The 18,161-nt window shown below is 40.9% G+C and overlaps 1 protein-coding gene across 6 annotated transcripts in view; it reads left to right on the top strand.

Annotated features, from left to right (window-relative positions):
• The window catches only part of Tmod2 (tropomodulin 2), a 56,868-nt gene that overhangs the window by 5,478 nt on the left and 33,229 nt on the right, over positions 1-18,161 (top strand). For 5 of the 6 annotated variants that reach the window (XR_013438780.1, XR_013438779.1, XM_005316576.5 and 2 more), the window contains exons 2-4: positions 7,234-7,431; positions 9,176-9,332; positions 13,872-13,994. Coding sequence is in view for 4 of the 6 variants with exons in the window: in XM_005316576.5 (XP_005316633.1) it covers positions 7,306-7,431; positions 9,176-9,332; positions 13,872-13,994 (406 nt within the window). In the remaining 2 variants the exon portion in view is untranslated. Of the gene's footprint in view, positions 1-7,202; positions 7,432-9,175; positions 9,333-13,871; positions 13,995-18,161 lie in introns of all 6 variants that reach the window. The other variant, XM_078049614.1, reaches the window with a different exon arrangement.

The following is an 18,161-nucleotide window of genomic DNA, read 5'->3' as shown; positions in this document are numbered from 1 at the left end:
GTGCTCTTCTGAACCTAGAGGGAAGCCGTCACAAGTAGGGCTGTTGTTATAAAAGGGGACTGTTCTCAAGCATGATTTAAGCTCTGGCAATTTTTATGTTGTGAGATTGGGAAATTAAGAACAAATAGTCTCAAAAACAAATACTCGAAAATCAAAAACAGATTCTGGAAGATCTGTTCCTTGTTCCCCTTCCTGCTCACTCCTTCCCATTGCTTTGCCATACGTTTTGCCTGAAATTCCTCCTCATCCCAACTCACTCTCTGTCCTTCATCCTCTGCAGTTATTTCCTACAATGTGGTATGAGGCATTTGGTTGTTTATAAATAAGGAAGACTTGACCGGCCTATCTTCAAACAGCCAGATTCCAAAACACAGACTATAGTTGTCACTTCTTTATATTTGCCCAGCAGCTAGAACTGAATTAAATATATAGGATCAGTCTGTGTTTTGTTGGAAGATACATTGATGGGCTAATTTTTTTCTCATTTGCTGGTTTTAGAAAATGCAGATTTGGCTGTTGTGAAAAGTGTTTCATTAATTGTTTTTAAATTATTACAGAATTTTGAGGATATATGAAAAGAATAAAGAACAATTCCCTTTCATTTACTGATTCACTCACTTAGAAATAAATCATTACCAGCACAGTTGAAGCCCAAGGTGGCATTTTTCCTTTCCATGAGCAGTTTTTCATTGCACTCTTAGATATGTATTTACTCCTAAGCAATTTCTAGTACTGTTTTGCCCATTTAAAAACTTTTTACTAACTTTTAAAAGTAATTTTTGTTTACTGTGTTGTTATTTGGTGTGGGTTCAATAAATAGGGGTGTTTGTTTGGTCTTTGATTTCATCTTTGTGTATAGGCAGGGCCCCAAACTGGGTGCTTCCTGTTATATCTGATTTTCCTTTTCCTTTTCCTTTTATTTTTTCAGTACTGGCGATTGAATCCAGAAGCACTGTACCACTGAGCTACACCCACAGCCCTTTTTTATTTTTTTTAATTTTAAGATAGGGCCCCACTAAGTTGCTGAGGCTGGCCTCCAACTCATGATCCTCTTCCTGCCTTAGCCTCTCAAGTAGCTGGGATTATAGGTGTGCACCGTGTGACTGGCTGATTTTCCTTTCTCATAGCGTAGTTATACAAATAAGCTAGTGGAAAGAGAAACAAAGAAAGCCATACTCTGTTTTTCTTCCCCAGGTTTATATTTCTGGGTAAAAAAAAAAAAAAAAAAAGATTTGTTTAAGGGCCCAAGCCATCTTTCCTTAAGCTCAAGCCTCTACTCCCTGTTTTCTATTTTGCTAACCAGCTTTGTATGCTTGCCCACCTGGACTGCTGAAGCCTTGTTTGATGTGTCCTTCCCTCCAGTGTGTGTGTTGGTCTCTTTTTGCATGTTGAATGCTTGCTATGGGATGCATGCCCTGCCAGAGGTCAGGCTGAGACAGAGCTTTGCAAACTTTGCACTGTAGCATCTTTAGCCTGGCAAATGCAGACCCTGCATGGCCTCATAGGGGCTACAAAGGCCAACCACAAACCAGAAAATCTATGATTTGACTTTAAAAGCTATGAGAATGTGGGTTCAATCCCCACTATTGCAAAAGTAAATAAATAAATAAATAAATAATATAAAATTTATGAGAAGTCTGCATCCTCTCCATAGTATATCTGTATTTTTTTTCTTGTTTAAATAATGACTGGCTTTTCTCTGAATTTTCAGAGTTATGATGGTACAATTTTTTTCCCTTCTGACTTTGAGATTTGCTGGTATATTGACATAACATATGCAATTTGCTTTAACATTATTAATCTATCTTTCCCTGATGAACCATAAGCTCAATTAGCACAGGATATTATTGGTTTTATTCACTGCTCTTGTCCCAGCAATGTCTGGAAACAGCAGGTTTAAAATAGGCATTTGTTGAATGAATATACCAACCTGACCTTGAGAAGCCCAGGAATATAAAGGATTACAACATGGTCCCTGTCTTCCGGGAGATTGTGGTATAATTGGAGAGAGACCCATATGTGTAGCATATATGAAAGATAATAGCAAGTGATGAACATCAAATTGGTGACAAAGGCAATGCAAATTTAAAGAAAGGAGCAACTTCTGTGGGCTTAGGTGATCTCAGAAAGCTCCATGGTAGGAGGCGGAGGCAGCAGATGTAATGGAAAGTGCATTAGACCTGAGGGTCACTGCACCTCCCAAAGCGCATTTCCTTCATTCTTCATTGGTTGCACAATATTTACTGGATGCCTACTGTGGGTCAAGACTCGTGTTGGGAGTTAATATTTATCAGTGATTAAATATGATATAGTACTCCCCTCACAGAGATTAGTAAAGAAAACAGAGATAAAACATGTGATTCTAATAAAGCCAAGGACAGCTGTAATCAGAAGGGAGCCATGTGGTAGGGAATGACCCAGATCTTGTGTAGGGGTCTGAAGGAGGAAGTGAAGCTCATACTGAGCATAAGAAAGAGGAGACCAGAGGAGAAGGAGTGGGACTGCTCTGAGCAGAGGAATTGGAAGTGGTCCAGGAGGCTGGATCCAGGAGGAGATGGGGAGTAAGGGCGGAAGAGGCTGATCAGGATGACAGAAGTCAGACTGTGAATTTGGACCTTACTCACAAGGCAGTGGGAGGATTTTAAGTTGGAGATATGTGGGTCTGGTCCTCAAGAACAAAGTCTAGGATGAAGATATGGATTTTGGAGTCTTCAGGGTATCAGTTAAAACTTCAGGGACAGATGAGTAATATGAGAAAAGAATCCCTTAGACAAGACTTTGAGGAATGCCAGTATTTAAGGTAGAGGAAGAAGAATTGTGAAAAGAGACCAGAGGAATAGGAGGAAAACAACCAGGTTGCTGGATTGGGTGGTCCAAGACCTGGCTTAGCTCTGACATTCTGTGGTCCTGCAGAGCTAGGATCTGAGCCAGGTCACAAAAGCAAAGCACACAGATAGGCCATGAGAATAAAGGGCATTCCAAGTAATAGAGCTATATATGCCAATTTCCCAACAAGAAACAGAGGACACACTCAAACGGAATGACTTGAGAAATTTTTAATAAAGAGACTATTTACAATGATATGGAGAGGGTTGAGGGAATGCAGCAAGGCAGAATTCTGGCACCAGACAGTAGAGACCCTTCACCACCCCAAGGCCTCAAAGCAGCAATGGAGAGCAGTGGGGGGATATGACCTTCTGGACCCCACCTCCTTCTCCTCCTGCCCTCCAGTTCCCTGCTGATGTCTCTGTTGGCCAAATAGAAGCCAGAAAGGACAGGAACCCATTGATGCTATCTAACAATACTGTTCCTGAGGCACAGAACAGGGTGGGGAGTTGATATGGAGGGGCAAACAAAAGTAATCCAAAACAATTCACTTGGAAATGGAGGGGTTTAGATTAGAGTGTACTGGTTTTGTTTTTAAATATTTTTTAGTTGTCAATGGACCTTTATTTTATTTATTTATATGCAGTGCTGAAAATCGAACCCAGTGCCTCACATATGCCAGGCAAATGCTCTACCACTGAGCCTCAACCCCAGTTCCAGTATACTAATTGTTTTATTGCTGCTGTAACTAAGCACAAATTCAGTGACTTATAATTCAGTAACTAAGCACAAATTCAGCACTAATTTATTGTCTTACACCATTTTAGAAATTAGAAGAGTCTCAGTGGGAGCCGGGCATAGTGGCACATGCCTGTGATCCCAGCAACTCAGAAGACTGAGACAGGAGGATCATGAGTTCAAAGCCAGCCTCAGCAATTTAGTGAGGTCCTAAGCAACTTAGTGAGACCCTAAGCAAGTCTATCTGTCTCAAGATAAAAAGGGCTGGGGATGTGGCTCAGTGGTTAAGTGCCCCTGGGTTCAATTGCTGGTGGTAGTGGGGTGGGGGGGAAGAATCTCAATGGGCTAAAATCAAAGTGTCAGGATTGTACTGCTTTCTGGATTTTCCTGGGCTCCTGGCCCCATTCTGTATCTTCAAAGCCAAAAATCGCATCATTCTGATTCTCTGCTTTCTGTCATGAAATTTTGATGTCTGACTCTTCTGCCTTCCTTTTCCATCTTTTAAGAGTTTGGGATTCATAATTACCTAGATAATCCAGGACAGTCTTCCTTTTTTAAGACTCTTTATTTTATCACACCTGGTCTCTTTTGCTATGAAAAGCCATATTCACAGGACTGGAAATTAGGGGCTGGACATTAAAAAAATATATATATATATATTTTTTTTTGGTTGTAGATGAACATATATCTTTATTTATTTTAATGTGGTGCTGATGATCGAATCCAGCATGTCATATGTGCAAGGCAAGCACTTCACTATTAAGTTACAACCCCAGCCCTAGGGTCTAAGCATTTTTAGGAATCCATAATTCTGCCTACCACAGAGAGCAGATAAACCACTTTGGCTGGAGCAGAGGTCTCTCTAGGAAAGTAATGGGAGAGAAAACAGGAAGATCAGATTAAAACCAAATTATGGGGGCTTTGGATGCTAGATTATCTGAATCCCATTTTGTAGACAAGAAGGAGCCATTGTAAGTTCTTGACAGGAAAGTGGTTTGTTAGCAACCTCCCAAACTGCTGGGATTATAGGCGTGTGCCTCCGGTCCTGGATTCATCAATATTCTTAAAACTTTTTCATGTTCAGAGTTCAACTTTTTTAAAATCACTTTTCAATGTCTGTTTTTTCCAAACAGTCTCTCTTCTGAGCCATTAAGAGTGGTAACAGCAACAGCAAAATCTGTAAAAGAACTAAACATCATTGATTCTAGGCACTTAAACCTGCTCTGTAATTATGTGGAAATAAGATCTTCCTTTGGGAGTACTACTAAACACACCTTCATTGCCACCTCCCCCGAGGCCTTGCTTCCTAGGTTTTAAAAGAATGTTCCACAGGTGCTCCTGGGGTTTCCTTCCAGATCCCTGATACCCAATGTGGTCTTTAAATATATATATATATATATATATATATATATATATATATGTGTGTGTGTGTGTGTGTGTGTGTGTGTGTGTGTACATATATATACATACACACACATACATATATATGTATGTATACATATATATTAGTTGTTGTTGGACACAATACCTTTATTTTATTTATTTCTTTCTATGTGGTGCTGAAGATCGAACCTTGTATGTGCTAGGCAAGCACTCTACCGCTGAGCCACAACCCTGGTCCCCAATGTGCTTATTTTGAGGCTGGTACTCTTGGTGCTTATGTACATACAGGCAGTGACAAACACATGTTGAATGTTGCTGGTGAAGTGTTTATAGCACCTTATCAACTAAAACAGCTCTCAATTTCAGAATGGTAAATGTGATATTGTGCAACTTAAGAGTCCTTTAGGAAGGGTAGTTCAACCAGCTCATTGGATTTGTAAGTGCCTGACAGATGAATTGCATGTCTCATATCATACAATAAATTAGTGATGGCTGTCACCAGAACAAAGTATCTGGGATCAATTTGGTTTCTGTCTTTCATAGGACTTTCATTTATTTTTTTACTGAAGTATAGCCATTAAGGCTTAAAATGGAAGGCAAAGGAAGATAGAGCTACATTTCTTGTTGAAAGGATATGAAACCACAAACCTGACCATTGTGAACAGTTGAATTAAGGGGAGGGGACAACATTCTAATGGCCCCTAAGTGGCCTACCTGCAACCAGTCTCTTCCATGGCAGCCCATTCTTCATTCTTTCCTTTTGTACTGTCTTGTTAAAAACAAACAGGTATGTTGGGACACTCCCCTACTTTAAAAGTTGTGGGGGCTTCAGCAGAATAAGATCTGAGTCTCTTAACATAAGGAAGCCCCTTTATAGATGTCCCATCCTATCTTTGGTTCTTTTCTCTCCTTCCTTCCATGAACCTTCCTCTCTAATCACCCATCTACCTCACCAGCATCAACACTATCAGTTAAATGCATTACTATTTCCTGAATGCAGAATTATCTTCTATGGAAGCTCTGTAAAATCTTCTGTAAGGGACTGAGTAAAAATTTCATTTTGATTGAGAGTTTAGGAGTTGGGTGGTATAAAAAAAAGGGAGGTAGCTAAAAGGAGGCTAGTCTAAGGGTATAAAGTAAGAAGAATTAGGAAACATGGCTTAAAAAAAGGAAATGAGAATAGAAATAGAATGGAAGTAAAAGAGAGGAGAAAAGAGACAGGTGCAGTGGTTCCAGACTTATTCCTGTGGTCCCAGATTCTTGGAAGGCTGAGGCAGGAGGATCACAAGTTTAAAGCCAGCCTCAGCAACTTAGTGAGACCCTGTCTCAAAATAAAAAAATAAAATGGGCTGGGGATATAGATAAGTGGTTAAGTGCATCTGGATTCAATCCCTGGTTAAAAAAAAAAGATATTAATCAGAGTAGGAGTCTTAGTAGCTTTATATGTAGAACACTTGCCTAGATGTGCAGATTTTGTCTTTTTTGTTTATTTGCAATGCTAGCGATTGAACCCAAGGTCTGGCACATACTAGGCAAACACTCTACTGCTGAGTAGACTCTGTCTCAAAATATAAAAAATAAAAATAAAAATAGGGCTGGTGGTGTGGCTCAATAGTAGAGCCTCTCTAGGTTCCATCCCCAGTACTGGGGAGGAGGGTATGGGGGGATAAAGGAGAAAAGAGAAAAGTAGAGAGTGATTGTGTGGCCATGGTTTTAGACTCTCACTTAGTTTGATTGCAGGGGAGTTACTGGACAATGCTTTCTCACATAGACTTCCAAGCTCTCTTTCCTGAATGAGTCCCATTTTGTATTCTTTACATCACTCTCTCCCTGAAAAGACACAAGCATGCTTCTTACAACTGCCTTTTACAATTGATGTATTGTTCCTCCACTGTTTTTCTATGGAAAGCTGGGGAGGCAAACGAGTAGGTTGAGAAAGCACTCACTACACTGAGAATGAGAGGGCCAGGCACACACATCCCAGCTTCATGACCTTGGGCAAGGCACTTGGTCACCTTCACCCAGAGTCATCATCTGTAAAATGGGAATGCGAGTATCTGTGCAGGTTTTCTCACAGGATTGTTGTAAAGATAAAAAAAAAATATATCATATACTATTTATGAAAATACCTTGTAAGCTGTCACATTGCTCTGAGAATGCAGATGAAGGTAATATTACTTTTTCTTTGAATTATTTGTTCCATAGATGACAATGACAATGTAGCACTGTCTTCTGTTAATAAATCCTGTTTGCAGAGAGAAGACAACAGTATTTCTCTTTTATTAGTGCTAATCTGAAGTCTCAGGAAGCTGGACTACTTCAAGGTGCATGGTCCATGAGAAAGGCATATAAGAAGCTATGGCACTCCCCTTTCAAAAAGAGCTGGAGAAATACAAGAACATTGATGAAGATGAGCTTCTTGGCAAGCTCTCAGAAGAGGAACTGAAACAGTTGGAAAATGTTCTAGATGACCTAGATCCTGAGGTTAGTGACATGGAACTGGAGTGGCTAATAATAGTACAAGGTAAATAGCATGGCTTGGTCCCTGCACAATAGTAGAAACCCCTCAACTCCAAATGCAAATTCTATCTTCTTTTCTTCAGTTGGTTCTGGGTCACTTTTACAAATTCATAGAGAAGCCAGGCAGAGGCACATGTCTGTAGTCCCTGATACTCGAGATGCTGAGGTAGGAGGATTCAAGTTTGAGTCAGCCTTGGCAATTTAGTGAGACCTTGTCTCAAAATAAATAAAAAGGTCTGGGAATATAGCTCAGTGGTAGAGTGCCCCTGGGTTCCTCAGTACTGGAAAAAAAAATTCATAGAGAACCTCATATAGCCACTATTTAAGATTTGCCAAATATATTTCTCAAAAACCAGTTTAATGTAAATGAGGAAAAATCTTTTCAAATGGTTGGAGAAATGGTAATCAGACTTAGAGAAAAAAAAAGGAGAAAGAATAAATTATACTGAGATTTTTCTTTTTTTTTTTTTTTTTTTTTGTGATGAGAATGTGTGCAGATGACAGCACAAGATGACAGCCCAGCCCCGTCTTGCACTGTGCCGACTGGGAGCCTTCATGGGAGGGGACCGAGAGCCAGCTGTAACTACAGTACAATGAAGGCCTCATACTGAGATTTTTCAATGTGTCACCAACTTTGCTAGGTGCAGAATCTGTTGAGATAAATCATATTATCTCCCTTTAATAAGTGAAGAGACAGACTTGTATAGGTGATATTATAAATAAGATCCCAGACTAGGAAATGTCTGCTGCTGTAGTATTTAAGACAAGTCTCTAATTCCATATGCAGATTTTTAAATGAATAATTTGATTATCCTACAATAATTGATAGATTAGAATGACTATATAATATCAAGTAAATTTTAATGGAGCTCCTAATATTTTTATTTTCAAAAGAAAAACTAAGTAGCCTGTTATATTGATGGTACTGATCATATTATCTTAAGCTTAAAATTAGACACTTTCAAAATAGTGATTTTGTTATAAATAAAAATATAACTAAAATTAATTATATGATATTCTGATATGTCAGATACTTTGGACATTATTTTCATTTTATTTTATTTTGAGATAGGGTCTCGCTCTGTTGCTGAGGCTGGCCTTGCACTTGAGATCCTCTTGCCTCAGCCTATCAAGTCACTGAGATTATAGGCATGTGCCACCATGCCTGGCTTTGTTTTCACTTTAAAAAATACAAGTACAGTCTTTTTTTATTTTGTAAAACTTAAGGAACAAATCTCAAGGCCTAATCAAACAGGTATTGACCTCTAGTATAACAGCCACTTACCTGCCCAGATGCTTCCATTGGAGAGGGGTTGCAAATGTAGCCAGCCATGTTGGCTTCTTATTAGAGTCTCCACACAACTGCCTGAGAGCATCTTGGGCACATAGCTAGCCAAACCTAAGCATGATCAAAAAGGAAAGAGGCCTTGTTACCCATTCTAGAAGGCATCTGCAGAAGGCCCAGAGGCTGCTTCAGCATCTCTGCTGTACTTGAGCTCCTTGGGAGCCCTCCTCTCAGCACAAGGTATTAGAATAAGCAGGGCCTTGGAGATGTCCCAGGGACCCCAACCCTCCGTCCTCACAGGTCTCTGCCCAGGTATCTTTCTCCCTGCTTCCCCACATACAGCAAGGAGGAAAGAGGGACTGAGTAACAAAGTATCTGTCCAGCAAATATCTTTTCTTCCTGCCCACACCTCTGTTTTGTCAGAGTGCCATGCTGCCAGCTGGATTCCGACAGAAAGACCAGACACAGAAAGCAGCCACCGGCCCGTTTGACCGCGAGCACCTCCTCATGTACCTGGAAAAGGAGGCCTTGGAACAGAAAGACAGGGAGGATTTTGTGCCCTTCACTGGAGAAAAGAAAGGTAAGGACCACAGCAGCACCTCATGGGTCAAAGGGACTCTTAACGTACTGCCATGGAGAGTCAAGTGAGGGAACTGACCTGGAAATGGAAGTAAGCCCATGAACTGCATGTGGAATTTTAAAACAGTGGCTGGTGGATACGTGCCATTCTACATTTGCCCAAACCCATAGAATGCACAACACCAAGAGTGAACCCTAAGATAAATTATGGGCTTCAGGTGATAATGATGTGTCCGTATAGATCAGTTATAACAAATGTTTCACTGTGGTGCAGGATGTTGTTAGTAGGAAGGTTTGGGATATAGTGGAATTACTATAGTTTCTGCTTAATTTGGTTGTGAACTTAAAACTGCTTTAAAAATTAAAATTAGTTTGTTTAAAAGGAAAAATATTCATGGCAGACTGTACAAGCTAATTAAATGAATATTTAGGGTTTGATGATCTCAAATTAGTCCAATGGAGAAAAAAAATCTAACTCCAAAGAAAAAGTTTTGAAAACGTGAAACAGCTTGATGGAGTGTTCCAGCGACACTGGTATGCTTTACTAACTGCTGAAGCCCCCACAAAGCCGTTCCACTCCCTGCCTAAGATGGCTGTAGCACCACACCCCTAATCTTAGAGCTATGCTGATAGGCTCGTGCAGTCCTTCCTTCCTTCATCTGGCATTTGTTGAGAACCTTCCCTATACAGAGCCAGGTACCGAGTACTGGGACTACCGGTGCCTTAAGACCCAGCCCTGATCTTAAGGAACTTATGGCCCTCGGGAAGATGGGGCTGGGAAAGCTGTAAGGAGCAAGGGGATATATCTCCACGCCAGGCTGAGCTCTGAGCCAAGACAAGGAGACTGTTAGCTTCAAGCCTGAGCTCCCATTTGGAGGAAGAGTGTATGATATCAGTTGCCTGTCAGCTTCCTCAAGTACAGTCAGTCACTTGGACCCATGTCTCTTTGGTGATCCTATAGTAACTAGAGTATTTTAAAATACAAATCAGGTCATATCACTTTCCTGCTTTAAGTCCCAGATCCTTACTGCAATCTTCACAGTGGGTCTAGACTCCACCCCCTGTCAGAATGCATCTCTTCTTCCTAACTAAGCTTCAGCCCCAATCACTGTCTGCGTTCACTTCCCCAAACCTGCCCAGTTCTTTTACATCTCAAGTTGTCTTCTCATGGACTCTTCCCTTTGACCCATATCCCACTTTTCATATCCTAAGGCTCTCTAGATGATATAGTCCCCTTGATTCCACCATGGTATCTGGGTATTGCTGTCACAGAACTGTGATAGTATTCATCATTTTGTTTATTTACTTTGGTGTGTTTTCCACATCAGATTGAGATTTCCACAGTGGGTCTGGGTCATTTTGTGTCCTGGCACAGAAATCAGCCCAAGGGGAGCACTTGATAAGCGTGGGTTCAAGTGACTGCCATCTCTGAGCCTTTGTACCAAGGCAGTGGAAAGCAGAGCACCTATCTTCTCAGTTGGCATGAGTCAGCAGTACTGCTGTCCTCCATATTGTGCGTATTTAATGGATCATACACTATTAGAATGTCATTTAAAAAGTAAAGTTGAACAGTAGAAGAACTGGATCAATAACCAGAGATTATTGTGGAAGTGTGGAGCTGTTTCTGAAGCCCCACAGTTGCTATTGGACTAATTGAATTGTAAAAAAAAAAAAAAATTATAATGTTAAATATTTGATAAAACACCAATAAACAGCAAGTATTAGGGTAGTGGCAGCATAATAAGAGGAAAGCTGTTGCCTGTTGTTCCTGGAGTAGAGGTCTGAGGAGCCACTAAGGTAGATTATCTCTTGATCCAAATTAAGCTGCAGGTGGATCATGGGGAGTTAGGAATGCAGGAGCTAAGGATAAAAGGGGGGTATAGTCATACTGCAGCTGAAAAGGATGGGAAGTAGCACAGTTCAAATGAACAGGGAGCAAGTTTTCCAGACAGAGTGGTGGGATCAGAAAGAAGTATGCAGTACCCCCAGAAGGATGAGCAGAATCATCTAGGAGTGGCAGGAGGCTATGTGAGGTGGAAGTGAGGTCCTCAGGAGAAATCCACACCTTAGTTCCTGATGCAGCCTGAAGGAAGCTGCCCCTAGAGTCCTGGGGCCAGATTTAACTCTTCAGTGCAGCTTCAGTACAGATTTAACTCTTGCAGTGCAGGAATGATCTGCATCAGCATTGCCCTGAACACTGGTAACTATTGGGTCACTTGTATACCTCATGTTTAGGGTAATCCTAAATAGTACTGGGTAGAAAGAATTAGAAAACCTGTTTTGACTCTATATGCAGATCATATGAGAGGCTAGGGTTGTGGCTCAGTGGTAGAGCGCTTGCCTAGCACATGTGAGGCGCTGGGTTCGATCCTCAACACCACGTAAACATAAATAAAATAAAGGTATTGTGTCCATCTATAACTGAAATTTAAAAAAAAAATCATCTGAACCAAAAAGGAAATGTTTCAGGCTTGCAGATACTATGAAAATTAAGTTTGCCATGAGCACCAGTGGCTGAGATGTTATTGATTGGTTTGCTTTATTTCTTCATTTTTTAATCTTCTGGTCATGTTCCCACTTTGTCCCCCAGTATTTTTTCCTTCTTTCTGGGACAGGTGGCAGCTTATGTGGTGCCCAGAAACAGGATGTATGTCAGTGATGGAGGCCCTGCTGCCAAGGTGCCCCAGACAGCCACAAGCAGCTCCCTCCTTTCCCTTCTGGGGTTCCCAGCTCTGGCTCCCATTCATTTATCCAGTCGTTTGATAAAATGGTAAATAATAAGGAAATATTCAACCCCTATGATCAAGGAAATCTCCTGGAAGGTTTTCATGAGAGAGTTATTAACTTTGGGTTTGACCTTTCCTTTCCCATAGCAGTAGATGGGCCAGGCCAGCTGGGGAGACCTGGAAAGGGTCTGTGTCCCAGTTGGCTAAAACTGGAGCCAGTTGTCTGTTCTATCCAAGGTGACAAAGACAATAGAGGGGTGAGTCTTAGGGGATTCTAAAGATCAAAAGGGAAGAGACTGTTTCAAAGATCATGTCCAAGAAGTCAGAGCAGCTCCGAAAAAGAATGAAGACTCAAGTCAAAACCTGGGAAGAACTGAAAGGGAATGCAGGTGGGTCTAGGGTATGCGATAGCAGTAGCTCTAGAATATCCTGGGTTTACCTTTCAGCCCTTGCATATGTGGGATGTGGGATGTGGGTATGTTGGCCTGATGGAAGTTAGGAGCAGGTACTGTGCCATCCTTCCAGCAGTGTGATTTGTCAATCCATAAGTTTGGGCTAAAGAGTAAAGAATACAGATTGGCATTTTCTGAGGTAAGGGGTGGTAATAAATGGAATCTGAGTGACAGGCTGAAATGGGAACTGGTGGCAGAGAGTGCATCTATGGGAAGCAAGGAACGCCTTGCTACTCATAGATCCCCATCTGTAATTATAGAGACCCTGGTTTTCCCCTAAAATCAGGTTTGTTTGATGTACTGTGTCCCCAGGTCACTGTATTAGTCCAGCTGATCACAATTGTAGCTCCCCATGTAAATGTAAAGGGAAAACTCTGGGGGATCATCAGTTCCTAGTACTGTCTGGATGGTCCTGCCCCAGTATTTACAAGGTCCAAAGCAAAAACATGAATAGAGGGGCTGGGGATATGGCTCAAGCGGTAGTGTGCTCACCTGGCATGCACGGGGCGCTGGGTTCGATCCTCAGGACCACATAAAAAAATAAAATAAAGATGTTGTGTCCACCGAAAACTAAAAAATAAATATTAAAAAATTCTCTTTCTCTCTCTCTTAAAAAAACACTTGAATAGACCCACATGCCATTTTTTCCCCAAACATTTAAAAAGCTAACAAATCATTAAAATATATGTATTCTCCTAATATACCTAGAAGGCCAGAATTCTTGAACTAACAAAAATTCTATGCAGGACATCAGGCTGTTTTATGCTGCCAGCGCCTCAAGTACACACCCTGGCCCACACATTTAAGCTTCATCCATACTTCCCCCAAGGGCCCTCTTATTGTCTGGGAATGCAGCATGGGCTGCCATCAAGGACATGGATATGGACAGGAGCCCATGGAAGCAGGCTCAGGACTTTGGGAACAGGGAATGTCAAGATCCAAGAGGCCTGCAGTGTGGTCTAGCATTCTGGATGGGAATGTCCCTTTGGCCTCATGGATTCTTGGTAGGGAGAGATGTAGTCAGAAGAAGACTGGAGAGGGGCCTTCGAAGGTGCAGAGCCCAGAACAGGGCTCCCCCTGCCTAAGGCAGTGCTACAGATGATAGGCAAGTAGAAGCCATCTTTTTCCTCAGTGTTTAAGAACTATTTTTCAAATTTCTGTGTGACTTAATACAGGATTCCTCCTCTAATATTCCTTGTGTCTAATGGTAGATTATTGACTGTCTAGAGATTCAGCAGTCTCAGTTGGTTATGAAATAAATAATACAGGTCTTAATGGCCACAACTGCACTTTTTGCTCAATCCACTTACCCTACCAATAAGGGAGTATCACACAACATTTTTTTTCCCTTCTGATTTAAAGGAAGAGTCTTCATTCCCAAAGAAAAGCCTGTAGAAACTCGTAAAGAAGAAAAGGTGACCCTGGATCCAGAACTGGAAGAAGCCTTGGCCAGCGCCTCTGATACTGAGCTTTACGACCTTGCAGGTAAGCCTCAGCTCTGGCCCTATGACCTCTGGTATGCAATGGTACTCCTGGCAGCAGGCTTTGAGCTTCTCCATAGCTGCTGAGTATTATTATGTCACCAGGTTGACTCCGGCCATTATGTAGCTGTAGGACCTGATGCAGTGATTTCATCTCCATGAGAAAATCTGATTTTGCTCTAACTCTCTGTAAAATGCCCAAATAATACCCATCCTATAAAACTCAAGTTACTATGAGAAATCAGAAAACAACTGTGAAGGTGGGTTGAGAACTTAAAGAACTAAAGGACAGCCTTTATGCCTTCCAAGGAGTGTTCACATTTTGCATGTTATTGAGTTTTATCACATTTTGTAATCACGAAATTTCCATGGAGGTCTTGCTCTTCCACATAGTCACCAATCCATCTTGATTCATGCCAAGATCTCTTTGCCTTCTCATTTTCTCAACACTAGAAACAGGATAATGATAATTATTATTTTAATTGATTTTATATGCAGACAGTAAAAGCTCAAATAGTACAAAAGAAATATAATGGAAAGTAAATCTTTCACTCCAATTACCTATACCCTTTCCCATTTCAGAAAGATTTTCTGCTGTAGGAGGCTGAGTAGGAGGATCACTTGAGCTCAGGAGCTATGCCAACCTGCACAACACAACAAGACCCTGTCTCTTTAAAAACAATGAAAAATTAAAATGAAAGATTTCTTGCATATACTAGCATTTTTGTACATTAAGTCTCCTCCAAATACACACACACACACACACACACACACACACACACACACACACAGTGTTATTAGGGCACCAAAGGGAAAGGTGCCTTGAAAATCAGTCCACTCAAAGTGGCTCAAAGACTTAGGCACTAGAACAGAGACCCTGTGCCTAATAGAAGAAAAAGTAGGCCCAAGTCTTCACCATGCCGGCCTAGCATCTGACTTTCTTAACAAGACCCCTAAAGCACAAGAAGTAAAATCAAGAATCAATAAGTGGGATGGATTCAAATTAAAAAGATTATTCTTGGAAAAGAAACAATAACATGGGCTGGGGATGTGGCTCAAGCGGTAGTATGCTCGCCTGGCATGCGTGCGGCCCGGGTTCGATCCTCAGCACCACATACAAACAAAGATGTTGTGTCCGCCGAAAACTAAAAAATAAATATTAAAAAAATTCTCTCTCTCTCTCTCTCTCTTAAAAAAAAAAAAAGAAACAATAACGTGAGGAGAGAGCCTACAGATTGGGAGAAAATCTTTATCACATGCACCTCTGCTAAAGCATTAATCTTTAGCATATATAAAGAACTCAAAAACTGAACCCCCCAAAATAAGTAACTCGATCCATAAATGGGCATTGGAACTGAACAGACACTTCACAGAAGAAGAAATACAATCGACCAACAAATATATGAAAAAGTGACATATCTATCAATTAGAGAAATGCAAATCAAAACTACTCTAAGATTTCATCTCACTCAGAATGGCAATCATCAAGAATACAGGAAACAATAAATGTTGATGAGGATGTTGGGAAAAAGGTATACTTGTAGGACTGCAAATTGGTGCAACCACTATGGAAAGCAGTATGGAGATTCCTCAGAAAACTGGGAATGGAACCACCATTTGACCCAGATATCCCACTGCTTGGTTTATACCCAAAGGACTTCAAATCAGCATAACACAGTAATGCAGCCACATCAATGATCATAGCAGCTCAATTCACAATAGCTAAACTATGGAACCAACCTAAGTGTCCTTCAATAGATGAACAGATAAAGAAAATGTGGCATATGTACTCAATGGAATATTACTCAGCTTTAAGGAGGAGTGAAATTATGACCGTTGCCAGTAAATGGATGGAGTTGGAGAATATCATGCTAAGCAAAATAAGCCAATCCCCAAAAACCAAAGGCCAAATGTTTTCTCTAATATACAGATGCTAATTCACAATGAGGTAGAGGGCACTAGAGAAGAATAGTGTTACCTTAGATTAGGTTAGAGAGAAGTGAAGGGAGGGGAAGGGAAGTAATGTGGGGATAGAAAACATAGTAGAATGAAACAGACGTTATTAATTTATGTATATATGTGACTATATGACCAATATGATCTGCAACATGTACACTCAGAAAAATGAAAAATTATATTCCGTCTATGTATGATATATCAAAGTGCATAAATGCATTTTACTGTCATGTATAACTAATTAAAACAAATTTAAAAGTTAATTAAAAAAACAGTCCACTGCAAGAATTATTTTTATTTTCCTAGAAGACATATATAATAATCATCTTCCTCCCAGCAGAGCCAGCTATGCCTTTCTCTAATACATGCCACCATCTCAGCCACATTTTCATTTCTTCTGTGATGATGTCAGCTGTTGATACAAAGGTCATCACTGTGAACCCCTCAGAGGTCTCTACAGAAGATGAGGCACCTGCATTTCCTGATGAAGAAGGTGCTTTGCAGTAACTGGTCATCTTAGCCCTGTGGTTACTATGGAGAAATCCTATCATGGTTACTGCTCCTCCTAAGGGTTGTCTCATAGTCTCTACTGGAATTGCCCAAAGGGAGAATGTAGGGCAGGACTTCTATTCCCAGAAAATGCCTGAGAAAGGAGAAAGGGAAAAACACCAATCATTTGGAAAATTCTAGATCCTGAAATCCATACGGTAAAACCAGAGAGATTATCCACATAGACAACTGTCCCTGTTTATCCTGACTCAGCCTTGGTCCATCATCACATGCTCCCCAGGAACTCAAGAGGAAGCCTGGCTGGGTGGTTGGCAGCATCTTCTCTTGGGTCAATCTTCCAAAAGACTAATAGCAGCTCCAGGAGTGTATGGACTGACAAACAGTCAGGTTTAGATAAGAAAAAGTGTTAGTGCATTGCCCATATTATTGTGGCAGATACAGAGCAGGAAGGAAAGGTCAAAAGATCTCTTAAGACTTTGCCTCCCGTTCTTGGCCATATCTCATGTGGTCAGTGCCCAGAATCTAGTTCTCAGTCCTGCTGTTCTAGAGATTTGGTTTTGTTAGTATACATAGAAGCAGTCAGATTAGAGTAGGGTGATGAGAACTGACCTGTTAGCCAGATTGATAGGAAACAGCTAAAACAAAAATTAAAACTTCTGCTGGGTGTGTTGGTGAGCACCTGTAGTCCCAACTGCTAGGGAGGCTGAGACAGTAGGATCACTGGAGCCTAGGAGTTCAGAGCTAGCCAGACAACATAGTGAGACTCCATCTTTTTTTTTTTTTCCTGGCTCTAGGTTTTGAACCCAGGGCCTCACACATGCTAGATAAGCACTCTTACACACTCAACCCTGAAAACTCATCTTTTAATCACTAAATAAATAAAATTTGGAAATGGGACACAAATTATAAGTAGAAGTTCCTTGGTGAGTATAGGGCTAGAGCAAGAAGGAGTGTTTGTTGTATGATCTCAGTGGGTTGTATTTACTAAAAGGACATCTCCCTAAGACAATGCCAGAGCCATGGTAACAAATTATTTATTTATTTAGCAAGAATTTGCAAAGCATGTAGAGCAGTGACTGACACATAAGAGGAAGTCATGTAATCCTTATAATAGATAAAGTATAATCATTATCTCTATTTTAGAAATGAGAAAATAGGTATTTAGTAACTTCCCAATCACACAATATGTGACAAAGTTAGGACTCAAACTCTGACTGCTCTGGAGTCCCTTTAACTATATTTATTTATTTATTTGTTTCCAATTTTCACTTTTTTTTTCCTTTTTCTTTTTTTACAGTGTTAGGGATTGAGCTCAAAGCTTAATGTTCCACCTCCGAGCCATACCCCAGCCCTTAATTCTTATTCTTGTTGGTGCTAACCATTTGCCCTTCTGTGTGCTGTGCTGGCCGCCTCCCTCCTTTGCAGCTTACAATATGACTGATGAGAATCTCAGGCACTCCTCTGCTTCTCTCTTGTATTTTCGCTAGCTTTGGCCTGCCTCACTCATCTGCCCCAGGGTGGCTTCTTACATGGTGTGCTGCCTCCTAGTGCACATTCTGTGTAATACAGGAGACTAACAGAATGCTTAACTGACCTTTTATTGCTGGTGTCACTTTTATGTCCCACCAAGGAACACTGATTGAAGGTGGGGAAAGAACAACTTCTTTTAGCACTGAGAGATAGGGAGGCTTATGCTAAAAGAGAG

The sequence above is a fragment of the Ictidomys tridecemlineatus genome, chromosome 5 (genome assembly GCF_052094955.1).
Source record: "Ictidomys tridecemlineatus isolate mIctTri1 chromosome 5, mIctTri1.hap1, whole genome shotgun sequence".
In the NCBI taxonomy this organism is placed as follows: Eukaryota; Metazoa; Chordata; class Mammalia; order Rodentia; family Sciuridae; genus Ictidomys; species Ictidomys tridecemlineatus.
This window is presented reverse-complemented; position numbering and strand designations above follow the sequence as displayed.